At 37.2% G+C, this 22,951-nt stretch overlaps 1 protein-coding gene across 3 annotated transcripts in view; it reads left to right on the top strand.

Moving 5' to 3' along the window:
- RSPO2 (R-spondin 2) overlaps positions 1-22,951 on the top strand; it is a 184,391-nt gene that overhangs the window by 93,964 nt on the left and 67,476 nt on the right. For 2 of the 3 annotated variants that reach the window (XM_023223272.1, XM_023223290.1), the window contains 2 exons: positions 16,080-16,223; positions 18,646-18,834. In XM_023223272.1, coding sequence (XP_023079040.1) covers positions 16,080-16,223; positions 18,646-18,834 — 333 coding nt within the window. The remainder of the gene's footprint in view (positions 1-16,079; positions 16,224-18,645; positions 18,835-22,951) is intronic. The other variant, XM_023223281.1, reaches the window with a different exon arrangement.

Genomic DNA, 22,951 nt, shown 5'->3' with positions numbered 1-22,951 from the left:
TTTATTTATTTATTTATTTATTTATTTATTTATTTATTTATTTATTTTATTTAAATATTTTTAGAGATGAGGTCTTGCCGTGTTGGCCAATTTCTAACTCCTGGCCTGAAACAGCCCTCCCACTTCAGCCTCTCAGGTAGCTGAGATCACGGGTGTGAGCTGCTACATTTTGCTTTTGAAATAAAATGACACAGGTTTTAAAAACTAGTAATTTTAACATATAAGAAAATCCAAAGTTAAATATAATCTTTTAATTTGTGAACTCCAAGATCACTATTTAGGTGTTTTTAAAGAACTACTACATGTCATCAAGTTTGAGTGCCTTAGAAACACCTGTTTTCTTTCTTTTTTTTTGTCTCCCAGGCTGAAGTGCAGTGGTATGATCTCAGCTCACTGTAACCTCCACCTCCTGGGTTCAAGCAGTTCTTGTGCCTCAGTTCCCCGAGTAGCTGGGACTACAGGCGTGCACCACCATTCCTGGCTAATTTTTTGTATTTTTAGCGGAGATGAAGTTTTGCCCATGGCCCAGGCGGGCCTCAAACTCCTGAGTTCAGGAAATCCACCGATCTTGGCCTCAGAAAGTGCTAGGATTATAGTCAAGAGCCACTTCGCCCAGCCTGTCATTCTTGAATAATGTAATTTAATGATGCATTTGGGGGAAAAAAAAATCTAGGTATTTAGAATAACATAAATGTCTTTAAAGTGTCTTTAGTCAAATCTGGACAACTTGTGGACACACATATAATTACTCTAAGTACCATAAAGTCTATATAATGTGTTTGAAGATCTATAAAGATGCAGACCTCCAAATATATTGATGGAACCCCAGTATGTTTCGGATTACATGAGAAATAAAAATAACAAATGTCTTTATTTGGAAGATACTTGGACCATTAGGTTGGAGACCATCAGGTTGCATATGAAACTGATACAGAATTAGACAACAGTATTAGATAACATCATTACATAAAGTGATGCTGAAGCCCAGTGGGCCAATGGGGTCAGTGTGTTGCACAGTTATAGAAGGGATCACAGAAGGGACAAGTTAGTGGTTAGGTTAGAACAGTCATGAAAAATTGTGGGGCTCAGCTGTATCCTTCCCTTCCTTCACCATCTAACCTGGGTGGTGAGGCTGTGAAGAGTTAGGGGCATTCTAGGTTTAGAGGAAATGCACGAGCATGAGGGGTGAAAGGACCAGTGACAAGACCTGATGGAAGACCTGGAGATGAGTGATTGATGTTGACCAACTAAAGGTAATAGGATTCAAATTCAGGGATTGTATTCTGATTACACTTAAACCAGAAACGTTCTAAATCATGTATTAGAGTTATTTTACTTTAGTTTAATCTTCATAAAACCAGCACATGGATAAGGACTACATTTTAGAAGCCTATAATATTCTTTAATTTTGGAATGCAGGCAGTGCTAGAATTAAGGAAGCCTGATGAAAATAGCCACTTGCATGGTTTTCCCAACAGTATTAGTAAGTATTTATCTACTGAGGAAAGAGAGGGGAAGACTATAATTTAGGGGATTTCTTAGGCTGCTTAATATAGCTTACACATTGAGCAAACATTTACTGCTTATATACTAGGCAGGGCCAATGTGTGGTTTTATAAAAAACAAAATGGAAGGGAATTGAATGTGCTAAGAACTGTGAGGGTGACACATCGGCTGCTCAGGGAACCCATGGGGCATCAGCTGACTTGCCCTCAGAGATGGGTGAGTCTTCAGATTTCCCAGAGAGCATGTTATAAAACTATCTTGAAGGAGGAGCAGGGTGAATAACAGCAAGAGGGTAAAGGGTACTCATAGCAGAGAGTTACTTGAGCGTTGGAATGCAAAGTGTGAGAAATGAAATCTTGGAAACTGAGGATGGAAGATTTGTAAGCTGGGAAGACATATAATGATCTTGTTGTAGAATATTGTCTGTTGTCAGCAGAGGAAATAGGTTGAGCAGAGCCAGAGAGGAGGCACAGAGACCGATTAGGAAGCTGTTGCTCTAATCCCAGGCCAGAAACGAGGACTTCAGCTAAGGCAGTGGTACTTGAGGTAGGGAAGAAGAGACAGATTCAAGAGATTAGAAGATAGAACCAGCAGAAGGTGGTTCACTGGACACAAGGGTAACAGAGAGGGAAGAGACCTCAATAACTCACAGGTTTCTGCTTATTTTATTTTATTTTATTTTATTTTATTTTTTTAGACAGAGTCTCACTCTTGTTGCCCAGGCTGGAGTGCAATGGCACAATCTTGGCTCACTGCAATCTCCACCCTCTGGGTTCAAGCAATTCTCCTGCCTCAGTCTCCCAAGTAGCTGGGATTACAGGTGCCTGCCACCACGCCTGGCTAATTTTTGTATTTTTATTAGAGATGGGGTTTCACCATGTTGGCCAGGCTGGTCTCAAACTCCTGACCTGGGGTGATCTGCCCACTTCGGCCTCCCAAAGTGCTGGATTACAGGCGTAAGCTACCATGCCCAATCAGGTTTCTGCTTTTAAGAATTGTACAAATACTGGTTTATTGGATATTATTATTATTGGATTATTAGATATTATTGATTTATTGGTATTATTGGATATTATTGATTTTGGTTTTGATTGATAGATAGCAAAAGGAGTTCAGGTTTAGAAATGTTGACTTGAGATGACACACTTGTGTAGAGATGTGCATTGGAGAGTCGGATACCTGAGTCTGTTTTAGATAAAAGCCAGTTAGGATCTAGTATCTCCTTGCTATCCTGTCACATCTGACGATACTATTAATACTGATCACAACTACTGATCACAGGAGCAGATATTACCAGAAATATTTATTATGCTTTAAATGCTTACCAGGATGCTAATATATGGTTAAACCTGAATCTGACAAGCTCAGAGAGTTTTGCAAACCTACCCCAAGGACACACAAGTATGGAGAGCTAAGAATAGGATCTAGGATTCTCTCTAACTCTAATGCCCATGTTTCTTTAATTAAACTATGCAGCTTCTCTTGGAGAAAACAAAATAAAAAATGCATCATTTGGTCCCTGTTCAACTGCCCATCATAAAAAAGAAATACATCATTGGATAGGGTTAAGATTTGTTCCCCTTTGGCAGAAGGTGGGAGAGGTAGGTCTTCACTTTGAAGTGGTACACTTTCGGCATTCTTTTGTGCTGGTTTCTTTCCCAAATTGAAAGGGACCTTGCCTATAGCCCAGTCTGCAGAAGGCACTCCATGAGTTAACAGGGTCCTGCCAGCTGGAGAAAGCTCATTGCCCTAAAGTGGCTTTACATCACTATGCAGGAGGTGCTACCAGCTGGTTAATACCCTGGACATCACTTGGTGAGGTGGACACCCTACTATCCGCTTATTAGAAGATAGCCGGATACTCTTACATGCTGAGTCTCCCAGTTCTTTTATGCTTTCTTCTGAAGAAAATCCATCTTTGCAAGACAACTGGCTATATTTGGATGTACGTATGACTGGGATAAAACAAAACGTTTGTCAATTGATTTTTTTCTTTCATAAAGCGGACCCATGTAGATCAAACCTGCATTGTGCAACGGTCAACTGTACCTTAAATGATGTAATACAGACAAAACTGTTATGCAGTTATAAATGCAAGTATTAGAAAAATCTGAATTTTGTTGCCTAGTTCTTTCTTAAGCAAATGGTCAGTTTAAGTGTTTCAAATCCCATTAAAAATATCAAAACATTCAATTTTATCTTCTAAAAGGAGAAATCAGTTTATGGTAAATCTTGTCTCTAAAAGAACACTGGATTGGAAGAAATGGAAGGCTCTGATTTGAGCTCCGACAGTAACTAGTTCTGTAAGCTTAGACAAATTATGTAACACACTCTGGAATAATAGCATCCTAGTAACTTAGGTCTATGGAAACATCTCAGTAAAGGATTAATATCTGATGTTGGCAGTTTCTTTTTACAGTATTGGTCACGTTATGACTTTCTGTGTATTTTAAGTCTAGTTTATTGTTCAGTCTCTCCCTCCCACTCTTATTTCTGCTTGGCTTATGGTTAAGGACTGTGCAACCTTTGTTTCTTAAAGACAAAACATGAGACATAAAAACTTTAACATGATATTTAGTAATTTGGTGCCTCATTTGAAAATGTAGCTCTGTATAATCTGAAATATTTTTGTTATAAAATTATGCTATTACACTAAAATATAAAAAATGGGCTGGGCACATTGGCTCACATCTATAATCCCAGCACTTTGGGAGGTCAAGGAGGGTGGATCACTGGAGGTCAGGAGTTCGAGACCTGCCTGGCCAAAGTAATGAAACTCCATCTCTACAAAAAGGAAGAAAATTAGCCAGACATGGTGGCAGGCACCCGTAATCGCAGCTACTTGGGAGGCTGAGGCATGAGTATCACTTGAACCTGGGAGGCAGAGGTTGCAGTGAGCTGAGATTATACCACTGCACTCCATCCTGGGTGACAGAGAGACTCTGTCTGAAAAAAAAAGAAAAAAAAAAAGACTGTCTTTATTCTAAACCGATGGATATTTAGCATTAAATTTGTTAATCATTCAGCAGATACATGTACCATGTCAGGCCCCCATGCTGGGACCTAAGAATACAGACTAGCATAAAACAGGCTCTGTTTTCTACATTTAATAGGGGGATTATGATGGACAGAGTTGGTAAAACCATGAGGGAAGAACTATCATAGGTAGCTGGATGCTGGGAGGGCAGGGGATGTTTTCAAGAAACTTCACACACATAACTGAACATGGCTAAGGTGAAAGGTACAGGTGGAGATGAGGCTAGGAAGGTAGATAGACATGCCTAGCAAGAAAGATCTTGTGTTTTAAAATCAAGGGTTCGTACTTGATTCTGCAAGTGAAAGTGAGCCATTGAAGCATTTTAAAGTAGGGAAATGACATGAAAAATGTGTGTTTTTGCAAGATCACAGTGTTCCTCTTGTAGCTGCAATAAAGCAATCTTAATTTTGTCATTGTGATCTGTAGCACCTGTATGGATAAACCATCAAAGATTTCAGTAGGCCAGATCAGGGATGATATTAACAACTTCAGTAATGGTTATTCATCTGCACAGTGCACTGTTTAATGTACTGATCCACAGTTGCAATGCAGTAGCTGCCTGTTGTGAGATGTAGACCCTGTTTTAATTCTATTCCATTACCCTTTATGGAAAACTCAAAGGGCACTCTTTCTCCTAATTTGTCCTGGAAGATAGATTATATCAAATAGATATTCTAAAAGCTAGAATAAACATTTTTCTCTCTGTGAGAAAGATGGCTATATGATTTTCGATACTCTTTACAGAAGATTTTACTTTTGTTTTTAGTAACAGTACTAATGGTTGGAAAGTAAAAGTCCTGACTTTCCATTTAATAGAGGTAATTGTATTTTTCAAACTTACGTTTGTTTCTTGTGGATTTGGTAGTTCCTGTAAGTGAGCCTATTATTTCAGTATAGACCCAAGTTTGGCAACATCATTCTATTATTATATTTCCAAGGCGGATGCCACCTTGTGCTGTTTTAATGTAAATAAAGCATATGCCTAATGCTTTAGTTTTAAAAATACTTTGACCTGCATCTTTTAAATCACATCTGGAAATCCTGCGAGGCAGTTAATATCCTCATTTACAGAGCAGGTAACAGGCGTTCTGTTAAGTCCACTAACTGGCCGGAGGGTTGCCTGCCACTGCATGGTACAACCAAGCCTGTATCTACTTTTATCATCAAACTGGATTGGCATACATGACAAAGCCACGCTCACAAACAGAGCAATTAAAATATCTTGCTATAGGACTATAGCTGGACATTTATGTCCAGCTATACTGGATTATAGGACTGGACATAAACTATAGGACTGGACACAAATGTCAAGCTAGTTGCAGCCCAAATACATGGCTTTGTAAAGTTCTTCTCTCTTCTTTTCTTTCCAACCAGCAACTTCATTCAAAAGTCAGTGCCACAGCAAGAAAGAAATTAGACACTTATTAAAATAGAATGGAATATTGACCCACTGACAACTGATCAGGAGTTGTCATTCTTGATTTATCAATACAGTGTGAATAAAATTAAAAATATTGAAATAAAAGTATTCCCATGTCGAGTCGAGATAACTAAATTCCAGCATCCTCATGCTCATCTGATATTTGTCTTATGCCCACAGCCAGATGGTACATGGAAGACATCACTATGCCTCCCCAAGCTTAAATGCTACCATTTGGTGTTTTCAAAATCAAACTCTTTATTTTTTTTTTCCTTTTTTCTATCAAGGTACCCAGGGATTTCAGTAATTTTCTAGCCTAAGGGTCAGCAAACTATGACCCAGGGGCAAAATTTGGACTGCTATCTTTTCGGTAGGGCCCTTAAGCTAAGAATAGCTTTTAGATTTTTAAGTCATTGAGATTTTAAGACAAAAAAATCAAAAGAACAATATTTTGTGACACATGAAAATGATATTAACTTTTAAATGTCAATGTTCATAAAGTTTTATTGGAAAACAGCCATGTTGAATCATTTACATATTGTCTATGGCTTCATTTTGTGTAACGACAGGGATGAGTTGTTTAGACAGAGACCGTATGGTCTGCAAAGCCTAAAATATTTATTATCTGGCTCGTTATAGGAAAAGTTTGCTCTAGCCTATTTAGAGTGTAAAGGGATTAAGAGATTCTTCTTGTTTTCCTTGGATGAGGGTTGAGTGGAGGGCAACACATGTATTAGCTTACATATGCTTTTCCATTTAGTTGGGTGGAGAGATCTGCATTTTCCAACATTTGGAAAAATCCAACTAAGATACAGGTCTGAAGTTGATTAAACCGCTCTAGTTCTACCTTAATATAAAAGGGTGACAAGTTACCATAAAAGGAAAAGCACAAGAGGTAACCAAGATGAGAGTTCTAATAGTGGCAGGAATTTAAAATCTGATATGAGATACTAATTTGGTTTATCATTTTTGAAACTTTTAATTACTATTACATTCCTTTCCTGTTTTATTTTGAGGTAGTTGTCCTTCTCCCACTGTTTCCTACCTCCACCATGGGAAAAACATTCTCTTTAAGCTTTAATGTTCTTAGCAAATGTGTTTATTTTGATTTCATTTGTTTTGAGAATGATTTCAAATATGCATCACTTGAATATATGAGAAATAAAGCCAATATTTTCAGAGTTTGTTATTTGACCACATAATTTTATGCAAGCATCAATATTTCTTCATATTTTTTTCTCTGTGGATGGGCAAGATATAACATTTAAACATTAAAATATTACAGTGAAGCTATTAGCAGCATATTGCAAAGTGTGAATTTGGAGTTTTTAAAAAGTGAACTGTTGCAACATTTCAAGTTAAATATTTTTTCCTGATATGTTTTTTGACAGCATATATATCCTCAGAAGTTAAAATAAAAGATACTATGGCATATAAGATAGAACTCTATAGGTATCTGAAGGAACAGTATGTAAATTTCTAGATAGAAATTCATTGTACCTAATTGGAACTTGAGGATTTAAATCACAGCCTAGGTCAGGATTTTATTGTATGATATAGGTAAGTCAGGTATTTCCGCCTTCTTATCTGATGGTTAAGGGAGTAAGGCACAAAGAGAATGTGATATGTACCATCTGTCCCCCCACCCCAGGTCGAAATTGCCCTTAGATCTTGGTTTCTTAACTCCTGGTTCCTAATGTTCAAAGCAGGTGATTTTCCATGTAGGTGCCCAACAAATGATTGTGATCAGTTGGTTAAGCTGTGTGACCCAAACAAGGGTGAAGCCACTAAGTTTACTCTAGACAGTGGGTAATGCCCTTTATTGGGTAATGCCCTTTATTTGAGTGGTGCATATATATGTATTTTATTATAACTACATCTATACAATTTATTAAAATTATATCTTTTTTTCATATGGAGTATCCTATTTGAGCTTCCTTCCATTCGCCATCTTGGACTACAATCCTTTTGTCCTAGTTGTTAGATTAAAATTTATTTTATTATTAGTATGTAATAGTTACACTTATTTTTAGGAGTACATGTGATATTTTGATATCTAAATGCCACATGAAATGATTAAATCAGTAGTTAGGATATCCATCACCTTAAACATTTATCTTTTGTGTTGGGAACATTACAGTTCTTCTCTTCTATTTTGAAATGTATAATAAATGATTGCTAACTGTAGTTTTTCCTACAGTACTACTGAATGCTAGAACTTACTCCTTCCATCTAACTATATGTTTGTAGCCCTTGACTAACTTCTCTTCATCCCCTTCCGTTCCCAGTCTCTGGTAACTACCATTCTACTCTCTATCTCCATGAGATCTACTTTTTTTAGTTTCCACAGGTAAATGAGAATATTTGATGTTTGCCTTTCTGTGCCTGGCTTATTTCACTTAATATAATGTCCCCCAGTTCCATCCATGTAGTGGGAAATGACAGGACTTCATTCTAGTTTTATAACTGAATAACATTCTATTGTGTGTATATACATAAAATATCCTTTCAATCATTAGTGGGTACTCAGGTTAATTCCATATCTTGGCTATTATAAATAGTGCTGCAATAAACATGAAAGTGCAGATCTCTGTCTGATATATTGATTTCCTCTTCTTTTGGATATATACTCAGCAGTGGGATTGCCAGATCGCATGGTAGTAAATTTTTATACTCATAAAATCTCACTTTTTGATAACTAATTACACAGTAGGTTCTGTGCTGAGATCTTTGCACTGATTAAACCTCTGAATCCTCTCAAAAAGCCTATGAGATAGAGACTGATAATACCTTTAAAAAAAAAAATACATGAGGACATTAAGACAGAGAAAGCTTCACTGACTTGCCCACAGTCACACAATAGTAAGTGGTCCAAGACTCTAACCTCAGATCTGCTAACCACTGTACTATTTGAGTGGCCACTATATTCTCAACATAGTTCTTATTCCTGCCCCTTGCTCTTAATTCTAAGTGTCCTGTTCTGCATTTGACATAGTTGAATTTCATCCTATACCAACTATCCTAATTAAGGCAATCTTGACTTAAACTCATTCTACTGGGTTATAAACAGAGTTTAACCCTGGATCTTCTGATCTTCTGTTAATTTAGTAATGCTGGTTCTCTATGTCATCACTCAAATAGTTTAATTGTAAATATAAAACATTGAGTCCTGAAACTTCTGGATCCATCTTTTATTTAGGTTGAAATATAATGAAGTTCTAATGAGTTGCATGTTACTTGACTGTATTACAAAAAATGTAATTTTAGCTTTTAGGTAATTTTTATTAATACATAGTCTAAGGGAATTACTGTAATGGTACATATTAGAAATGCATGATTTTGAAAACATAAAGCTTAAAACTTAGGAATATTTATAACCCCATTGCAAATTTTGAGAAGAAATGTTAAATAGTACTTGAAATTGTTAGATTTTTAAACTAAAACTAATTTTAAAAACCTTATATTAAGTTCCATAGTCTAGTGCTTTTCATGTGAAAATTTGCTAAAAGTCTAATTTTGAGGGTTTTGGGAACAAACTGTCTTTAATTTCTATTCAAATTTTAGCACGTAATAGGCATAGAAATCTCTAGAGGTTTCTAGAGGTTGGCTTGATATTCTTTGATCCTTGCATCTGCTACTTGAGGACTAAATAAATGCCCTATTGTCAGTGACTACCACATTCTGAACAGAGATGCTAGTTTAAAGTAAGAGTAGTTGGAGCAACAAGTAATTGGATTTTCATGGTGTGCTAAGGCAGTCTGACATTCACAACCCTGATGGGCATGAAGAAGTAAGAACATAGATTCCTAGGGGTATTTGAGGTTCCCTCTACTTTATTGACTTCTTCCCTTTCTCCAAAAATTGATCATAATATATATAATTACATTTTGACAGCTAGATTTAATAAAGGTTGATGTTTCTCTGCTGTTAAGGATTTACTTTTCTCATTTATCTGATTGACCATGCTGAGATATTCAATTAAGAGATGGTTGTCTGGCTAACACGGTGAAACCTCATCTCTACTAAAAAAAACAAATACAAAAAACTAGCCAGGCGAGGTGGCGGGCGCCTGTAGTCCCAGCTACTCGGGAGGCTGAGGCAGGAGAATGGCGTGAACCCGGGAGGCAGAGCTTGCAGTGAGCTGAGATCCGGCCACTGCACTCCAGCCTGGGTGACAGAGCGAGACTCTGTCTCAAAAAACAAAAACAAACAAAAGAGATGGTTGTTGTCATCTTAATTTAGCTGGGAAGAGAAACAAAAGGAACTCTGTCCATTTGCTGAGTGCCCTGAGAGCACTGTTGAGACCAAAGGAAGAGAGGATAGTTGTGTGATCTTTGGCTTCTCTCAGTTTTTCATCTTCTCTTCCACTTGGTTTGTCACTTTTATGGATTCATCATAACTCCTCTCCCTGGTACTGTTACCTCTTAGAGTGTTGAGCCTCCCAGTGGTTTTCCTGACTTCTACTCTCTTCTGCTTTCAGAAATGTTCACTCCCCAGCTCACTCTGTCTGTACATCTAGCTTAGAGTAGTCACTTTATTCCCTAATTGCCTTTCTGTGGAGCTTTCCCCTCAGTAGACTGAAGATCCTGAGGTGTAAGCACTGTTTTCTCATCTGTGCTTCTATGTACCTGTCAGGATGGTTGGCCCTTAGGGACTGTTACCTGTCTCAATGAGGAAACATGGTGATGTTATGCTCATGGCCAGAATCTACAGGGACTACTCACTGCTAGACAGACTAAGCCCCTAATCTTGAACCGAGCTTCGTTTTTATTAATACTAATTATTGCTTAAATACTTAAAGCCACTCAAAGTATGAATACTTTATAATCCCCACCCACAGCCTCTAAACCCAAGTAACCATCCCATCACCTAACCTCCTCTTCCTCCAAGCCACTGCTCACTGGGCCCATCAACTTGCCATGTGGATTTTCTCTCTTGCCTCGTCATGAGGGCAGCCACCCTTGTCAGGACTCTGCTTCTCCTTGTCTCCCTAAAACTTGCTCATCTGAGGTTCTGACTCATAGCACACATCACCCGCCTTCCTTTGATAGTTACATTCTCCAGTATAATTGTTTTCAGGTGTTTAACTGTTGGTTCTTCCATATGATTTGCAGTTCTTTACAACAAGTATGGCTTTTTAATATTAGAAATACATAGTACATGTGCAATCAATCTCTCACTAAGCATGCAAATATTACAGAAATTGAACTTTAAATGACATTCATGCTCATTTACTTAGCAAGCATTAAAACTCCACCATGTTTCCTATACTGTGGTAGGAATGGGGAATTCACAGATTGAAAAAAAAACTTGAATGGCAGGACAGAAATGGGTCCCTTTTCTGTCGCTAATGTACCTAAGACATGCCTCTAATATCTCCTGTTACATTGTGGTGCACTGTTAGTGCCACATGGACCTCTCTGGCTTAGCACCTCCAGGATAGGGAATGGGTTTAGGTTCTTAGGGTCTGGCACATACTAGGTTCCTTGAGAATGCTGGGAATGAACTGTTGAGCTGGACTGTGGTGTAATTTGAAAAATGTTATATTAAAGCCTGTACAGGGTACTGTGGGAGGATAGGAGAGAGGGTACTCAGCCTATTTTTCTGTTTCTTGGCCAGGGGTAAGCCCTTCTTGCCAAATGACAGCCCCATCAGACTGCATTTGGATGCAGTTTCACTTGGACAGTAATTTTACTTAAACCAATATTGGCAGTCCTCATTTGGTGGGTTACATTTTTGAGGAGGCACTGTAATTTAGAAGTGTGTAAGTTGGCTAAACTAGGATCTTTTATTTGAACGAGGACTTAAAGCCCATATTTTTATAGAAAAGGCCTATGTTTAATGAATTTTAATACACCTATTATGTAGTATACAGTTTTCTAAGGTTTAACAATCTATTGTATGATCCTACTGGTGTTTTAATGGTGACTAACTCATTTATAAAATTTACATAGAGGTTTTCTAAAGTGTATGGAAGAAACTGTTAACACAGTGGCTATTTCTGGGGAGTAGGCCTGATGTGCCATTCAGGTGAGAAAAAGGATTTCTATTTTTTCCTGTAAACCTTCTGTACTGCTTTCCGTTTTTACTTATAATGAGAATGTTTTACTTTTATATAAAAATGAGTTAATAGAGTTGATATGAATCCCAATTAAGGATAAAATGCTTAAGTAGTTTTTGGAAAATGGCTACAAGCTGGGGGAGAAAATATAGGACTATGAGACTACACAGGAATTCCTCCGACCCCCACAAATCAGAAGAGTTACTTCCTGGAGAAATGGCTGAACAGAGCAGGGGCTTGTGGTTGGATCTGGAGCTGCTCGGAAAGGTCATCAAGGACTGTGAAGCACGTCAAGTAGGAGACCTCCTGGATTAGGTGGCTTGTGGTGCTGCTTGCTTTCAAAAATATTGGGTTTGGCCGAGCATGGTGGCTCACGCCTGTAATCCCAGCACTTTGGGAGGCCGAGGCGGGTGGATCACCTGAGGTTGGGACTTTGAGACCAGCCTGGCCAACATGGAGAAAGCCCGTCTCTACTAAAAATACAAAATTAGCAGGGCGTGGTGGTGCATGTCTGTAATCCCAGCTACTCGGAGGCTGAGGCCGGAGAATCACTTGAACCCAGGAGGCGGAGATTGCAGTGAGCCAAGATTGTGCCATTGCACTCCAGCCTGGGCAACAAGAGCAAAAGTGTGTCTCTAAATAAATAAAAATAAAAGAATAAAAAGTATTGGATTCGTAGGTGTTTGTGAGCAGATGAGCTCTGTCAGTGCAGGCTGCCAAATGCATGGGCCGCCTGCATTGGTTTTATGTAGTGGCAAAGAGCAAATGAGGCCAGGATGGTCAGCACAGCTTGAGGTGCTAGGACTTGGCACTGATCAAAGCTTTTTAAAAAATGCTTTATTACACAGACAACATTTTATTTAGTTTTTTCCCCTTAAAATTTGAGTGAAGGAAAAGCAATGCTATTGAACATGTGAAAACAAAGGATACTGGGAAGAGATGGCTAAATGAAGGTATTTGTTGAAGGTTATAGCAGGTTCAACATTATTAAATCAGGGGTATAATTCATGCACTCAAATCTGAAAAAGTTTTAGATGGGATAGATAGCTTTATTCTTGCCTGTTAAAATCAAAAGGGCTTAATTTTACAATGTTAATGGAGTGGCACTTTTTGAATAAACTTAAGTAGGTCACAAATACATATTGTAATAACCTTTTCTACGATACTAATTACATAAATGTAATTAAAGGATATGATTCAGAATAATAACTGTAACATACTTGAAAATTCTATCCCCTCCCTAAATTAACTTCCCTAAGCTACTTCATACAGATGAACACATGCAAGCATACGTAGTTTTGTGTTGTACTATATATATCTCGCAACTTGCCTTTTTTTTTTTTTTTTTTTTTTTTTTTTTGAGATAGGGTCTCACTTTGTTGCCTAAGCTACAGTGTAGTGGCGCAAACACAACTCACTGCAGCCTTGACCTTCTAGGCTCAAGTGATCCTCCTGTTTCAGCCCCCCAGGTAGCTGGGACTACAGGCACACACCACCATGCCCAACTAATTTCTTAGAGATGGGGTTTTACCATGTTGCCTAGGTTGAACTTGAACTCCTGAGCTCAAGTGATCCATCTGCCTTGGCCTCCCAAAGTGTTGGAATTACAGATGTGAGCCACCATGGCCAGCCAACTTGTCTCTTTTTTTTAACTTAACAATGGGTTTTCTAGGTCATTACTTATAATTCACCTTGTACTTTTAAATGGTTATCATTTTCTACAATTTGAACATATCATATTTATATTCTACTTGAATTTAAGAACAAATAATTAAGCTTTCATCCAACAGGATTTATACCTGAAGAAGTCCTCAGGGACTTTACAGAGAATGATAGGTATTTCAGCAATTCCATATTCTATGAACTGGTATTAGGAGAATGGAATGAAATGAGGGAAGGGAGCTACAAGTAACAGTAAAGATCAGCAAAGGGCCTGGTAAAATTAATTCCAAATGCTATAACTTTTTGGCCAAAAAGCTTATTGGTGTGGCTTTATTTTAAAGAGAAGTCAGACCTTGTAGATGATAGCTGATTTACGAAGTGTAAAGTCCTCTTTTTCTCTTTAAGTGCTCTTTTTTTTTTTTTTTCTCTTCACCCTTTAGTTCTGTTTTATCCTTTGGAATGCTCATTACTATTTCTTGGAAAATAACTCTACAGCAGGAAGGGCTGCTTGTTTTTTAAAAAAATATAGCAAGAAAACTAACAATTTGTGGACATAATGGTCATGTATTTTGACCATGATTAAGAGGTTATTGACCAGCTATGGACCATGATTTTATTAAAATATAGGTTAAAGCATTTAAGTCTACAAATGAACCTTTTATGGGGTTATAAACTGTTCTTCTGTGCTGACCATTTCCCTCCCCACCAAAGGAGCAGTAGTGTAGATTTGTATGTGGACTTTAAGCCACACATATTTGGTGTTCTGTTTATAAACTTGGTAACATTTTAGAAGTTGCATTAGCTGCTTCATACTGGTCATTTAATACACAGAAGCCTGTTTAGACTCAAAATTGAAAGGCAAAGAGTTGCCATTTTTAATAGGTCTAGACACAGTCATTTCTTATGTGATCTGTTTTAATGAAATTTATTTTTAGCCTTTAAATGTAGCCTTTAAAGCACTGAAATCTTCAGTGATTTAACATCTTGGCTGCATTTTTATTTTTACCCCTTTATCTCTTTGCTTATGGGAACTATATGTCTTAAAGCTTCCTGAATCCTTAAAGCAGGAAGTATAGTTCTGGAGGTTTGTTAAATGAATACATGTGATGTCACAGAGTTTTCATAGGACTTTATGTGCTGTCAATTGCATCAGTTAAAACTGTTACAAGTAATAATGTACTACAATCTGTTGAAAACTTGACCTTGGAATTTACCAGTCCTCCAAACTTCTCTCCTTTCCTTGAAGAGTAGTTAAGAGAGTGTATTTATTTTCACCTGTGCATGCCAAGGATTTCTGACCCAGATGTTACTGGCCTACAAGGGAATCTGATCTAGAATACAAGCTCATAAATTATTGCTTTTTATACCTTATTGTAATGTATGTGGTTTAGTGGAAAAATACATGTTTCTAATTCACTGTGGCTTCTATCTGCAGACTACCTATTATGAGCCTGTCAATTTACATATATTATTACAAAACCTTACAATAGTTTTTGTAAGATCAGTGATGCCCCTGTTTATTACAGGAGGAAATAGAAGCTCAGAGAGTCATATAGTTGTCTAAAGTTACAGAGCTGGTAAGGGCAGAGCTTGGTATTCACACCCAGATGTAACAGACCTGAAAGCACATCTGTTTCACAAACTCCTAGTGGGCTTCAGTGAGTGAGTTACAGAGAGAAAGAGAATGGATTTAAAAGGCAGATGATTTTGGCGGCTTGCAGAACCAATTCAGCTGCTACTCTGTTAGTCCCAGGTTTCTTATATGCCAAATGGAGTTTCTAATGCCCACATGTAGGATTATTGTGAAGATTCAATGGAAATATGTGTAAAGGCTTTGACACATTGTAGGTTTTCAACAAAATGACCTAAAGTTCCACCCCGCGCCCGGCCCCACCCGGGTCACCCTCTGATGAATGTAGGTGCTAGTGTTGACCAGTGCCCTATAAAATAGACCATGCATTTGAAAACATTTTAAAAATTCTTAACTCATTTCCTATACACAAATGCTTATTACAGTGTTCCCACTGGAGGCCTTTTGAGGGTAGGACAGATTTCAATACTGGCAGCAAGTAATTTGTAGAGAGAGTGTTTTCTTTTTCTTTTGAATTTTTTTTTTAATCCCATCTGGAGATTACTAACATTTCCGAAAGTTCTCAAGGCGTGTGGGACCCTGGGCTGGCATTCTCTCTTGGATTATTGATGTAGTAAGCTGTTGGAAGAGACGGGAATGATTTAGAATGAGATGGCGCTAGGAAACAAATGAGTTAAACAATATTTCTCTGGCGATGAGAATTTCAAATGGGCTAACCTATGAGTTTATAAAAGTTTTGTTTGTAAAACAAGTAAATTTCTTTGACTGAAATTTTCTTTTTTCTCTTTAAAATTGTTTTTAGGATGCAGAATAGAAAACTGCGATTCTTGCTTTAGCAAAGACTTTTGTACCAAGTGCAAAGTAGGCTTTTATTTGCATAGAGGCCGTTGCTTTGATGAATGTCCAGATGGTTTTGCACCATTAGAAGAAACCATGGAATGTGTGGGTGAGTAGTTTTTAATGTGACTCTCAAACTGCAACTTTTATTTTAACACCTGTTTCTTAAAAATATGCATGCTAGATATATTTAAACTAAGAAACAAATTGGTTCTCTTGTTCAGTAGAACTGAAAATTAAGTTCTTTGCTGACTTTAAGTATCATGACAATTGGATAGTCTCATCTCTTGCTGTAAAATTTGCTAGTTGTGCATTTGCTAGGTTAATCTACTTAAGTGCTGACAAAGTTTTTTCTTAATCATCTGTGTAATACATCTATTTCTTAATAAATTATTAGTAACTGTTAGAGAAAAACATTTTGTTCAGAAGAGAAGTTTTAAGCACCACCACATCAGCTAACTACTTTATTGCTTTTGCTATGTGTGGAATTACAGAACTGCTTGCCTAGCTGTTTGTGTAAAAAAAAAAAAAAAAACTTGAAAAGAAATTATTTGTGCCATATTTTGTTGATTATATGTTACAAATGCATTAACATGATTACCAAATTTATATACCTAGAATGCATAATTTGATATATATGTTCTGTGAAAATAGTAACACATTTTATAAATTTTATATCTTCTGAGTGTTGGTAAAATGCCTTGGCATTCTTATACCACTGATTGAAAGGTAAAGATCTGTCAGTGGCTACATTATGATGAATCTCTTAATCTAATCATGGATGTATTGACATGCTCCCTCCCCAGAATTTCATTTGCTGTTATACATCTGATATGATATACAACACAGCTATGTATTAGACTTTACATCCCTTAAACTGGAGACTTAGAAGAAAATTTGAAATTTTTCTATGAAAATATTGCTGAAGTAGTCTGTAATTGTGTATTTGAGAGCTTGCAGAGAAGACATTTAAATAAGTGGTTTTTGAAGAAATATGTACATTTGTGTTTCTACTTATGTGTGAATTAATACATTTATATAGAAGGCACCACTATTAAAATAAGAAAGTCACTAGAAGAACATATTCAGAATGTTGAATTTTCTTTTGAGAGGCAGGACACACACATTACAAATGTTCAGTGGAAACGCTGAAATCCTTAACTATAAGCATATTATAAATAGAGTCTTATGCATTCTATGAATAAAAAAATCTTAAATGTCTTTGAAAAGTCTGAGAAGCAGCTGTGATACCCACTGATATCTAGAAGATGGAAATATTAATTGTATGCAGACTCTGGACCTCAGCCTTCATCCACTAGCGTGAAGAGGAGTTTTAATGGTGAAGTTGATGAGGAGGTCTAGCTTTGTATATGCTTATCCTTTTACTTCCTCCTCTCCCTCCCCTGGGAGTTGGGGGATAGCCTATTTTCCACTATGTGGACTTAACATAGGGGATGCTAAAGGCTTTTACGTATGTAGTAAAAACATACATTTTCAAATGACTGATCACATTTGTTTACTTTTCAAACTATAGTAATGTACACCAATATGGGGAATAAGAACTGTGGTCTCCAGACACCTGCTGAAAGAAAAGAAAGTCAGAAAATGCAAAGCAAGCTCCCCATTTTTTTCACCAAGTGCTTCCAAACTAAAACACATTTATGGATTTGGTGGAGGCACATTCAGAACTAGCCTGTAAAATTTTGTCTTCTGTCATGGTAGAAAATAGTGTCTTCTCCTTTAGGTTTTAACTGTTCACTCTTTAAAGATTACACATTTTAGTATCATTAGAACTATTCATAATAGCAAAGACATGGGATCAACCTAAATATTCATCACTGATAGACTGGATAAAGAAAATGTGGTGCACATATACCATCTAATACTATGCAGCCATAAACGAGAATGAGATCAAGTCCTCTGCAGGGACATGGTTGGAATTGGAAGCCATTATGCTCAGCAAACTAATGCAGGAAGAGAAAACCAAACACCACACGTTCTCACGTGTGAATAATGGGAACACATTGGCACATGGTGGGAAACAACACACACTAGGGCCTATCAGGATGGGGGGCAATGCAGGGAGGGAGAGCATCAGGAATAATAACTAATGGATGCTGGGCTTAATACCTGAGTGATGGGTTGATCTGTGCAGCAAACCACCATGGCACACATTTACCTATGTAACAAACCTGCACATCCTGCACATGTACTCCTGAACTTAAAAGTTGAAGGAAGAAACAGAACTGACCAATAGCATCCTTTGAAAACTGAACTAAGACAAATGGAAAGTAACAGCTTATGAATTACTTAAGGGGTATTTTTTTTTTTTTGATAGAAGTATTCTATGGTTCAAAAAATTCAAGTTCCCAAAAGGCGAGTATGGGTCTTCAAGACTGTACCACTTAATTTTTGGTATCCCAAGGTGGGGCCAGTGAAGGAACACTGCTATGTAAATTTGATGACAGTAAAGCAAATGGATACTAACTTATGTGCTTGTGTTTTTTTCTTTTTCTAAAAATCTTTACTAGAAGGATGTGAAGTTGGTCATTGGAGCGAATGGGGAACTTGTAGCAGAAATAATCGCACATGTGGATTTAAATGGGGTCTGGAAACCAGAACACGGCAAATTGTTAAAAAGCCAGTGAAAGATACAATACCATGTCCAACCATTGCTGAATCCAGGAGATGCAAGATGGCAATGAGGCACTGTCCAGGAGGTAGGTCTCGATATAATCACTACTGTGTGCTGTGTGCTTTCTGAATTCTCCTGCTTCCTAACCACCCTCCCTTCCAAAAATAAGTATTTATCTTTGAAGGAAATCCAATAATATTGGTGAGGGGATAAAGTTTTGTTGTACTTACTTAAAGACAAATGCTTCAGTTGTGAAAAATATGAAGTGCATATTTTATTACTTTCATAATACCTTAAACATAATTTAGGAGAGTACCTTAGTAATGAGCTTTCTAAAATGAGATTTCTAAATGTGTTTTGGTGGCTTTTTCTGCAAATGTACCATAAAAGTGGGTTCTTATGAAATCAGGCCTTTGCAGATGTTGCTCTGAGGGAAGCGGCCAACTTTCAGTTGAGAAGAGTTTAGATTAGAAAGGTTTATGGAGTCTGTAAAATCATCTGCATCGTTACTAGCTGAAGATGACAACTTAAAATAAACTTGCCCAAACACTGGGAGGAATAAACATTGTCTTAATGTTACCACAATTAGCCGTTTCTCTTTGTTTTGATAATAATTTGTAGAAAACAGCTACTGGTATGTGTGTGTTTACTCAAATCTTTGTAGTAATTGTGCTGATTTGCAGTAATTATTCTGTAATAACAGGATTAGGCCCATTTAGAAATTGGAAGAGCACATAGCTGAGGTGCTGGCTGACGCAGAATCAGTAAGTTGAAGTGCGGGTCTGAGCCCTGTCACTGTGCTGTCCCTAAAGCAGTAATCACTGGGTTACATTTATTTTATCACTAGCGGATGCTACATTGCCATTCGCTCAAAATAGAAGAGCAAAAAAGAAAGTTGTGTTTGGAAAACTGCTCTGTAAAATAATCATAACTTTTGCTTGCCTTCATTCTTTCTGTGGGTGCATAACTTTTCAGCTTTATGACCATAGCCCAGAAAGAGAATATTTAACTACTTAAAACAGGTTTATATCCGTGTTATGCTGCCTCATAGAGAATGTCTATGATCCATGGAGAAAGACAAAACTTTTAAGACTCGAAGACTCCAGTCGACCTTTGAGAACTATTGGATCCAGATTCAGAAGCTACTATTAGCAAAGCAGCTTTTCCTCTTGAATTAGTTTTGCTTTTCCTTACTGGATCTTTGAAACAAAGTTTTTGTGGGTCTGCTTTTCACTAACAAGGATGGTTTTGTTCACTTAAACTAGGTATTTTTCAGTCAAAATATAAGAAAATATTTTCTTACAAAACTAATAAGCCACTTCTTGGATAGCTGAAAGCATTTAACCTGCAACCTTCTCCCTAAAAACAAACCTGATGTATTCAGGTATTGGAAATAAAGACTTTCTTTGTTGTATATTGTTTATATAACTAGCCCCTCCCCCATTCCTCTTCCAGCAATGTGGTCCCCCAATTGTGGTTTACATTAATAGCAAAAATTAAACTGAAAATGCTCCTGTAACAAACATGCTTGTGTGTAAAAGAGGCAACACATTTCCCTCCTCTCCAAAACTCTTTATTTTGACCTAGCCACAGTCTGACTTGAGAATTTTCTAGATAACAGCTAGACTGTTAACCATGATGTTTATTTCATTTGTATTTTTCATGTTAACAGCAATATACTGTCTTAGTCGAATACAACTTGATACTGTCAGCAATTTAAATGATGCCAAAAGAAATGCTTATGTATCATCTGCTAATATTCTCTTTTTGACAAACCAGTAACAGACTGATTTAATTCTTCTTGATGTTTTACCAAGTTTTACTTATTAGGAAAGACTAGCTATAGCTCTAATTCTTGTATCTACATTTTCAGTTTAATAAAATCAATTTTATATAACCTTTAAATAGGTTTTCAAAGTTACATCAATTTGTTTACTGTTTTATTAAAAGGAAACTAAATATAATTGCTGAGATAAATGGCAAATTATTCTGTAATAAAGTAACTTATATTTACAAATGTAGGAAATGAAAATTAGAAAATTAGCTTTGTAACTTGAGCACCAATTGATAAAAATTGGCGTAACTTCCAGGGGAGTATCCCACCTTGCCTCAGGTGAGAGAGGGAAAAGTTCCTTTCTTCAGTAGGTCACGGCAACTAATGGAAGAATGGAGAAGAAAGCCACTTTATCCCTTTTTACATCTTGATTTGATTTCAGTGATCTGCTTTGACAAACCATGCAAAAATGTAAGTTGTAATCAGGTTGGGAATACAGGCATTTTTAAGATCTTTGCAACATATGTATGGATTTTTCTCCTGTTGGAACCAATCTTAACCTGATTGCACACAAACGCAGCCTTAAGCTCCTTCACACTAAAGCAGCGGCACATTAAAATCAGCTGCTTTTGATTACTGAAAGGCATAAGTTAGAGGTCAGTGTAATGGTATAGTCATCACTATGCATATAAGATATTACATTGAAAACTATTAAATATGAAAACATAAATGACTTTAAGAGTTTTTTTTTAAGTGTAATTCTTAGCCTAGTTTTTCCTTAACTGTTATATGCTTATTTGCTTTCTTTAAAAAAAAAAAAAAAATCAAAGAATATCTGGAAATACCTTAAGTAGTAGATCAATTTACACTTGAAATACTCAGTCTTCTTCATTCCCAAACTTTTCCTTTAGATCAGTTATCTCGCTTTTTCATTTTTGATAGCAGAACCTGTAAGGTTTCTTGGGCTTTTCCAACAATCATTCTTCAGGGTCCTGGTCTGGAGCTATCTGGGTCCCTACATCGTGTCAACTTGTTAATTCCGTGAGCCCTGACAAGTCACTTAACCTCTCTTGGCCTCCATTTCCTCGTTTGTAAAATTGAGGGTTTGGGGGCGGGGGTTAGGTGATCTCTGAGGTCCTGTTCTGTTCTAAAATCTGATATACTAGGATTAATTGCCAAAAGATGCAGGCGAGTTCTGTGGCTGTCATATGAAGTTGAGGAAGAGACTTGGAAGGCCAGGAGCGTAGTTTCACAACAAAGGATCTGAACACTTTCCCAGTAGCTAGCTACCCCTTGCATTTGCCAAACTTTCCACATCCAGCAGCTTTCAGCTTCCTACTTCAGGGAGGACTCTGCTTGGTCCTTCAAAGACTAACCAAGATTATTTTTAAATCTGTACATGACCTGTGACTTAGCTACCAACATAGCAGACTGATTTATGGAGAATGACAGACGAGAAAAGGGAGCATAAAAGACCATGGAAAAAAGAGAGACTGGGCGTGATGGCTCATGCCTGTAATCCCAGCACTTTGGGAGACCAAGGCAGGCAGATCACGAGGTCAAGAGATCGAGACCATCCTGGCCAACATGGTGAAATCCAGCCTCTACTAAAAATACAAAAATTAGCTGAGCATGGTGACAGGTGCCTATAGTCCCAGCTACTCAGGAGGCTGACACAGGAGAGTGGCTTGGACCTGGGAAGTGGAAGTTGCAGTGAGTCAAGATTGCGTCACTGCACTCCAACCTGGTGACAGAGCAAGACTCCATCTCGAAAAAAAAAAAAAAGATGGACAATGTGAGAAAAAAATATTGAACACTGAGTACAGGAAACAAGTGAAAAAAAGAGTGAATGACTTGAAAATGAAAGCTGTACTCATTGCGATATAACTGTCTCTACTCCCTTTGCCCTCTCCCTGAATATACTAATTAAGAAAATCATGTTGGGACCAATTTATGAATATATAACTTAAAGCTTTAAGTGGAAAGAATTTCAAGTCTGGATCATGTTGTACATTAGGGAATATCTTAATACAAAAGTATAAACATACTTTTTGTCCCATATTTAAATGACATATGGAAGAACAATTTTGTGGTTGCTAAGGTATTATGTTGGAGGATGCTCATGTACAGGACAAAATGTCATCTGTAGGTGGCTATGGTCTTCTACCCTTTCACAGGAGGATTGACTAACATCATGATCTCAATCAGAAATATTCTGTCCTCTTTGTATGGGACTCCCTGCTTTTTTTGTCAAGCCTCATCACAACTCATTTTGTTAATTTATTTCATCAGATATTTGTTGAGCACTGCTATGTGCCAATCATAAGTCTAGGCATGGGATTGCTTAAAGAGTCCTTACTTAGAGAGCTTTTTCTAGCAGGAATAGCTGCAATAAAGAAGTGGGTGAGTGTCCATAATCTCATGCGGA

This window comes from Piliocolobus tephrosceles, chromosome 7 (assembly GCF_002776525.5).
Source record: "Piliocolobus tephrosceles isolate RC106 chromosome 7, ASM277652v3, whole genome shotgun sequence".
In the NCBI taxonomy this organism is placed as follows: Eukaryota; Metazoa; Chordata; class Mammalia; order Primates; family Cercopithecidae; genus Piliocolobus; species Piliocolobus tephrosceles.
Note: the sequence above shows the minus strand (reverse complement) of the source record. Positions and strands in the feature narration are given on the sequence as shown.